This window comes from Argentina anserina, chromosome 6, assembly GCF_933775445.1.
Source record: "Argentina anserina chromosome 6, drPotAnse1.1, whole genome shotgun sequence".
NCBI lineage: Eukaryota > Viridiplantae > Streptophyta > Magnoliopsida > Rosales > Rosaceae > Argentina > Argentina anserina.
The window spans coordinates 6,899,984-6,907,748 of record NC_065877.1 but is presented as its reverse complement, the minus strand read 5'-3'; the positions used below and the strand labels follow the sequence as shown (position 1 = coordinate 6,907,748).

The 7,765-nt window shown below is 37.9% G+C and overlaps 1 protein-coding gene and 1 non-coding gene across 4 annotated transcripts; both read right to left on the bottom strand.

The window, feature by feature from the left end:
* Positions 1-1,595: 1,595 nt before the first annotated feature.
* Positions 1,596-4,314, bottom strand: LOC126798508 (PRA1 family protein A1-like). 3 transcript variants are annotated; one of them, XM_050525503.1, is made up of 8 exons: positions 3,981-4,314; positions 3,747-3,787; positions 3,592-3,670; positions 2,682-2,768; positions 2,514-2,602; positions 2,325-2,396; positions 2,108-2,232; positions 1,596-1,943 (listed from the first exon to the last, which is right to left on the bottom strand). In XM_050525503.1, the coding sequence occupies exons 1-7, from the start codon at positions 4,136-4,138 to the stop codon at positions 2,129-2,131; spliced, it is 630 nt and encodes a 209-aa protein (XP_050381460.1). In that variant the 5' UTR covers positions 4,139-4,314; the 3' UTR covers positions 1,596-1,943; positions 2,108-2,128. The 3 variants fall into 3 exon arrangements, with proteins under 3 accessions (XP_050381460.1, XP_050381461.1, XP_050381462.1); XM_050525504.1 differs by having other exon boundaries at positions 1,596-1,937; XM_050525505.1 differs by having other exon boundaries at positions 1,596-1,921.
* A 114-nt stretch (positions 4,315-4,428) lies between these two features.
* TRNAV-CAC (transfer RNA valine (anticodon CAC)) lies at positions 4,429-4,502 on the bottom strand. Its single transcript has one exon. It is a non-coding gene; the product is annotated as a tRNA-Val (tRNA).
* Positions 4,503-7,765: the final 3,263 nt, after the last annotated feature.

Genomic DNA, 7,765 nt, shown 5'->3' with positions numbered 1-7,765 from the left:
AGGAGGCGACGACGGGCTGAGGGCCGAGGAGGCGACGACGGGCTGAGGGCCGAGGAGGCGACGACGGGCTGAGGGCCGAGGGGGCGACGACGAGCTGAGGGCCGAGGAGGCGACGTCGGAGATCGGAGCAGCGTCGCCGATCTGGTTGACTGGAGGCAGAGGAGGCGACAAAGGGTGGAGGGCCGATCGGGAGCATCACGGCGTCGTCGAGGGCGTCGGTCGGAGCACGGGCACACCGAAGGGTGAAAAAACGGTGGAGCAAGTTTGCAACCAACCAAGTAAGTATACTCTGATACGAAGTTGAATATTGAGATTTGTATTGATTTTGATTGATTGATACAAAGCTAAAACTAGCTATTTATAGAAAATGAGCATGTATAATTGCATTGCTGTAACACTATATCTAATGATGCATCCTAGCTGTTCTACCACCATGAGTAACATGGTTCCACAGCTCACAAAGCTGTCTCTTCATTTGTTCCTCACGCTAACAGTATATATAGTCGACCACTAATTACATGGGAAAAGAGAGAACATTAATCTCCTGAAGAATCAGGTAGGGATATTGAGACTGAAATCTGGAGAAGGAGAAACAGTAGCGCCGGGCACATGGACTGAGTGCTTGAAAAGGGCCAAAGTGACATGGAGCCAGACTGTAGGTTTAACTTAGGAGAAGGGGCTGAAGGGCTCCCTCTTTATATTTGATGGTTTTGCGTTGGAAAAAGGTCACAACCATACTACTTTAATTTCCGATCGATCTTCCAGCTTTGTTCTTGATAGACAGATGGCCTATGCGCAATAATCAAATCTTATGAATATATAAAAGGTACGTGCAAAATAATAATAAGGAAAGAAAACATTCTCTCTTTGCAGATCCTTTAAAGATAGCATAATGAACCCAACAGAGAAAACCAATCAAGTTAAGGAAACTCCTTTGGAAAGACATCATTCTTGCAACTTCCATTTTCTTTCTTTTGTTTTACAGAAATTCCAAGAACAAAACCGAGAAACCCATGGAGATGCGCCCTTGGATATTCCTTTGCGTAAGACTATTTTAAGTTGCTAACCGATTAACTGGCTTCGCACTTCATGTAAAAGGTTGGGAATATATAAAGGAGGTTGATTCATATATCAACTGAAAACAGCCAACCGATTGTCTCATTTTAAAGACCAAGCATTCAAAGCGTATAGAAGTTATAAGCATATAGCGCACGCCTATCCCCCGAGACGAAGCAAAAGCGAAAAATTTGAACCCGAAGAAAAAGATAATCTCGTCCTGATTTTGGCATATGAATGTCAATCTAAAAGCAAGGTGAAAGAAAGGCATCAGCTTTCTTTTCACATACAAAGGATGCAGTAATTTTCCTCTTTTAAGTAAACTTTATTCAGCAAGGGTGAAAAGAGACTTCTAGCTTTTTCCAAATACAAAAGAAAGCAGCAAGTATGATGAAATCCCCCCAGAAAATGAAGACCAGGTCAACATGGAGTATGCTCATCACATGACTACACAATGTATGAAAAGCCTCTGTAAGTCTGTATGCTCACAACATGAATGCGAATAATTCAAACCAGGGAATGAATACTCATGCAACTAATTGGACTAAATCACTACCTTCTATTCAAAGCAACATAAAAAAGTCATAACAAGCAGAGGGACTTAAAACACCGCCCATATAATCTAAGAATGTTAAACACTACTGCACATAAGATCCTTCAATGTCTCCTACAAATATGGATTGTGAAAAGGAACTATTTGCTTTACAGAAATAGTTGTTCATGATGATTTACATCCCGCTGGTGATCTTCAAGAGGTGCCTAGCTTTTACTAATATTCCGGTCCAGCCAAGATTATTTTATAGCAGCTTGAAGCTCAGCTCCAAATCACGACTTTGTATGAGATTCACAATCAATAGCACGATTCCTAACAAAAGCAAAGACTGTTGCTGAGAAAAAAAATACAGATAGAATACTGGGTTAATTCATCATTTATTTCAGTGAATACATAAGCAGCTGCAAACTAAAAATGTATATTATTAACAGCAAGTAAAGGACAGGAAACCAACATTAACAAAATAATTAGTGTCAAAGCAGCAGCAGCTTCACTCACATTATAGAATATCCAGAGAAATTACAGCTCACTATAGTTACGCCAAACTTGACGAAATTCCTCGCGGAATGTGTTCAGACGTGCTTTCAAGTTGGGTGTCCTGAAGCTTGCATGCAGTAAAGTAGCTGAGAAGAGAGGAAGTCAATCAGAAAGGTGCACAAAATGCGAGGTAGATAAATGAAACTTTTCTTATACTACTGTTGTGTAAGTAACATACCGAGAAGTCCAACGGAAAGTGCCCATGAGACAACTAAGAGACCACAAGAAACGAACCACATGAAGAAACTCACTACAAAGAGAAGATAAATATTTATCAAAACAGCAAACTATCATTTAAGTCCCAAATTGCTATCTTTAAATACTCCAAAACAAATAAAGAACAGAAGAATTTGACTTCAAGGTTTACCAGAAGAGAAGATCAAAACAAAAACCCAACGAGGCCGACCACATATGAATATTGCTCTCTTAGCTGATGGACGTCCACGAATTACAGGCCTGGGAATACATAAACAATTATGAAGCAACTACGGTGGATACATATACAACAAATCCAACAATAAGCAAACAAACTCACGTAAGAGAAGGTCTCATCTTTGCAGCTAGATGTGGTGAGAATTGCCTCACAGATTTTGTTACTTTCTCACTAAAAGTACCTGCAAAGCTGTAGCAATAATACTTTATTAATAATGTTCTAGATAAACTGAAAGATGGCCACCAGTAGTGAGTAAGGCATTTTCTATATTGATTACGCCAGAACCTTCAAATTGGCTCATTTAAACTACTGACATAACAAGAGGAAAATAGAAAAATGGCAAACTAAAAACGAATTGAAAATGGAAAACCTTGGAGCTTTTCCATACCCACAATCACGTAAATTTCAAGCCACAAAAAGAATAAAAAAGCATTTATTTACTGAGCTACAAGAACATCTCCAGACAGGCATTCAACACACGTGAGAACTAGTACTCTAGACTCTAGTACAGCTTGATGAATGAAACATTCCAGAATAAACTGGCGTTTTACATAATCAGGGATTATATTTTAGGTCACTGAGACTTTTTTGTGAAAATCAACTCCTCAGCCCACAAATTACGAACTCCTTACACCAAGGTACCATATGTTTCTCATTACACACTTCGTCATCTATTCAAGGAACTATTTTAGATATCTAATCTTTCTGAACAGAACAATTGTACAAACTTATGCTTCAAAACTTCTTAAAAAGTACGGGACCAAAACTGCCTCAAGACTCAATTTGTCCAAACGCTTCCGAACAGAGATTACACAACTCTACAAAGATCAGCTATTTGTAATATTCTGAACCAGAGTTAAATCAGCTACCAATTATAAGACCAAGGGTGTTATACATTGACAAAGGAAACCGACAAGCATATGTATCAATCATAAACGAAAAAATAGCACGAACAATACACGAAGCAGATCATCATTTGGAGCAAGTAAAACAGTAGAATGAGGTGTTTTACCTGTCATTCAGAAAAGCAATGGTGAGTGCAGTCAGAACGGCGGCAACAATCGCAAGAGGCCTAATCACAAAAGCCAAGGCTGCAGTCGAAAACGACGGGTTAAAATCATCAAAATACACACAGAGAAGCCATGAGATTAAAGTAGCTTTGCTCACCGAGAATCGTAACAATCAAGAGGAAGTAGTTGGTTCTGTAGCTGCAAAAATCACACAAAACAGTTATTCACCAGCAAATCAATTACAAAAACAACTTCTAATCCAATCACTTAAGTATTAATCAGCTCAGAAATTCGAATCTTAGATCATAATCATCATCAGAAATCTGTAAATCGAATTGAAGATTAAAGAAAGCGAGAATGAAAAGTGAGGGATGAGAAAAGGAAGGTGTACTAGTAGAGATTGCATTTGAGGCGGCTGTTCCATTTGGCGGAGGATCTGGGGACGGTGAACCTGGAGAAGAATTCCGAGAAGGGGCGCGGCGGAGATGACCAGTCAACTTCGCGGAGGGCGTCGACCAGATCCTCGGCCGTGACGTTGCCCCAATCCATTGCTGGTGTTCGGAACCCTAACTAAGCTGAAACGCAGTCGTCACGGGCCGAGAGAGAAGAGAGAGAAGCGGCGTCGGAGAAAGAAGGGATTGGAGGATGGTGGTGGTGTGTGATCTGGTTTAGGTGTCGTTTAGAGGGGCAGGCCAAGGAAGGAACTGATATTTGGTTTCGGTCTCTGCTCGACTGAAAGTAAATACAAAAGCAAATTTAACAGGAAAAAAGTTGCAAAAAAAAAAGGAAATATAAAAAGAAAAAATTATGAAAAAATAATTTATTAAAAAGAAAAAAAATGTCTGAGCCCAGGTTCGAACTGGGGACCTTTAGTGTGTGAGACTAACGTGATAACCAACTACACCACCCAGACAATTAGTGAATTAAAATGCTATTTATAATTATATTCAATTAGCAATAATCTAAAAAACGACCGCCTATATGCTAGGTTGCGGGTGACCATCTCGGTTTTTTGTTTTTGCGGTTATCCTCAGAAAAATTCTAGTATACATCAATGTATGTTATACATCCCACATCCGACGGTCGATATTGTTTTCTGAATGGGGTCAAAAAAATAATATCTGTTGTCAACCGTTGGATGTGGGATGTATAACATACATTGATGTATACTAGATTAACCCCTATCCTCAGCAGTCTTGAGCAGTTTTAGGCGGTCTTTGGTAATTAAAAATGATTGACTTAAAAGAAAAAAAAACTCAAACGCAACAGCGCCTCTCTCTTTGTTGTAATCCTATTTTTCGCAAAATTGAATCTCTCTCTCACCAACTTTTGTCGTCTTCGATCACTCTCTCTCTCTCTCTCCCCATCCGACTTCCATCGGCTTCCTCTCCCTCTCTGACCGATGCATATCACCGCTCTCTCTCTCTCTCTCCATCAGTCCATCGTTGTCACTCCACTCTCACCGTCGCCTCTCCTCCTTTGGTTGATTAAGTCACCGCCGCCTTTCTCCTCCTTCTCTAGGTCTCTCTATTCGTCGCTCACCTCTCACCTCTTTGGGTTTCCATAATTGTAACTCTGTAAGAACAATTTACTTTCACCTCTCTGTAAATTTGCACTCAAATTATTATGAAAATTGTTCTTGTTAATTTATCTTTAGTCTTTACTTTTTAGAAATTGAACTATTGTTATGAAATTGTTAATTTGTAATTAAGTAAATTGTTCATCAAAAATGCTATCCCTATATTCCGTGACTTATGTGAGTTCTTGTTTTTATATTGTGATGAAGTTATGAAGTGTATATTACTTAATATGACTATAGGAGATATTTGATGGCGTCCTCCGGAGGGTTAATTTTGAAAATTAATATTAGCATCATTATATATTTTTAATCATATAAATACGTGTATAAAAATAAATAAATAGTTAATAATTTGAATCTGTCTAAGCGCTGCCAAGGAGATCGTATAGTTGTCTAGGTGCAAGGAGATAGTTGTCTACCTACATACTGCATAACACTTTTTTCGAACCTTGACTGTAACTAGGCCTCATCATTTAGCCCCCGGATTTAATAGGTTAATGGAGGCCTGTAAGCCCAATGGGCTTTTACCTAGCTCGGTCTGTGAGAAATCCAGCCAAAACCCGCTTCTGTAGGTAAATAATCGGGCTTGGTTTAGAGATTTGAAACTCGACCCGGCCCGCCAAAAGCTCGCATGACCCGGCCCATAAAAACCCACCAAATAATAAATATGTTATATTATACATATTTATGTCCTCATTAAAATCTAATACTATAGTCGTTTCTTTATATTATACATATATATATATACTTCCAAACTAAAGTAATGATTATATTATATATGTATATATATGTATATATATTATACATGTATTTGTTCTAATTAAACTCTATATTATACATACATTTGTCCTAATTAAAGTCTATGACTATATTACTATACCCATTTCTTTATATCATACATATATATATAACACACATATATTCTAATTAAAGTTTAAAACTAGCACTTGATCGGTAAAAACCCACACTTCTACATATTTTATTTTTGATCTATGATCTCTACTATATGTTTAGGGTTATGCTATTAACACACCCCAAATTGTTGTTCACACACCCTTCTATTATTCTATCACTATAAATTAATTAAATTACAAATTTGCCCTAAGATAAGCTTTATGATTCACTCTTATCATGGAGGGGGTGTGTGAATAACAATTTGGGGTGTGTTAATTCTCTCTTTCTTAATTGTACTATATTTCCCCTTAAAAAATGTATTCGAATAAATATTCCATTAAATAATAGTATATTTATATATTTTTTTACAATTAAATGCCCACAAGGCCTAGCTTGTAAAAACCCGCAAGGCTTGGTAAAAGCCCGTAATATCCGTTTTAGATGGGAGAGCTTGGATCTTTCTATGTATGAAAATACTCGGTCCAGTCCCGCCCGTCATTAACACAATATGTACTTAGCGGCCCAGCCAGGCTCGCCAACCCACATGGACCGGGCCGAGGTCGGCTTGTTAACGAGCCCTAACTATGACCATAGAGGTACTTTATTTTCTTTATGTATGGTGATTTTCTCTTTATTTTGGTTTTGTTCGGTGATGATGCAAATCGATCATTAGACCTGTGATATTCACAATAAAGCAAGACCGGCCAAGCCATAAAAGGACCAACACTATATGGCGATTTGCTCTTTATAGTCGCATAAGAAATATTATTGCTACAGGTGTTTCGAGTATTTTTTTTTAGAGCTGAAATTTACACTCCAATATTTAATAGCCACTCTAAAGCCACTGAAAAATTCCCAGTTTACCCTCCACTTACAAAATGACTAAAGTTGGAAGGTGGTAAATAAGTTGAGGACAAATGGGTAATTATTAGTTTTAGTTTTGAAATGTGGTTTGTAAAAATTAGAGTGTGAATTTTCAGCTCCTATCTTTCTAGTAGTATATCATTGAGTAACATCAAACAAGTAAACATCGTATATGTACATTTTTATAGAGTATATAAACCCTAAATGTATCGTGTCTCGCTAAATTTACAATGACGACCAATACATTCATAAAAAATTCATGATCATATTTGTATGGACTATGGAGTCTTCATGAATAGTGTAAATTAGTTGTGATCAACCCCACGAGACTCGGATCAGTATAACAAGCTAAGATTTAACGACAACAAATATCTACATCGTCAACTAGTAATCCCCTGAAGTCGTTCAAAACATGACATTAGTTCATCATGAGTAATTATTATTTATACTCGGAACATCACGTAACACTGTCACATGGTGTATCCAGCCAATTATATTGCTCCGTGGTGTGGTAAAATGTATACGATAAAAAGGGAAAAAATTAATTAAATATGAGTAACTAATTAAAAATAAACACATTAAAAAATGAATTAATATCATTAAAATATATATTAAGTAAATATAATAATTTTTCGTCCATCACCACCCATCTCACCGAAGGAAATAACCCTCACCAATCCCTTCACGCCACATGTTTCGTCTCCCTACACACCTCAGCTGCAGCACACGCCACATGCACCCAACCACACAGTACCATCGCCCCCTCTCTCCTCCTCTTGTAGCTCCACGCTTTCTCTCTCATTTTCAATCCTCCTCTAGTTCCCTCCCTGTACGACGCT

Coding starts and splice junctions, on each gene's coding strand:
- LOC126798508 (XM_050525503.1), bottom strand. CDS start 4,138: ATGGATTGGGGCAACGTCACGGCCGAGGATCTGGTCGACGCCCTCCGC. Junction 2,397..2,513: donor TGTTTTGATCTTCTCTTCTG/GTAAACCTTGAA, acceptor TTCTCTTTGTAG/TGAGTTTCTTCATGTGGTTC. Junction 2,233..2,324: donor ACTTTCCGTTGGACTTCTCG/GTATGTTACTTA, acceptor CTCTCTTCTCAG/CTACTTTACTGCATGCAAGC.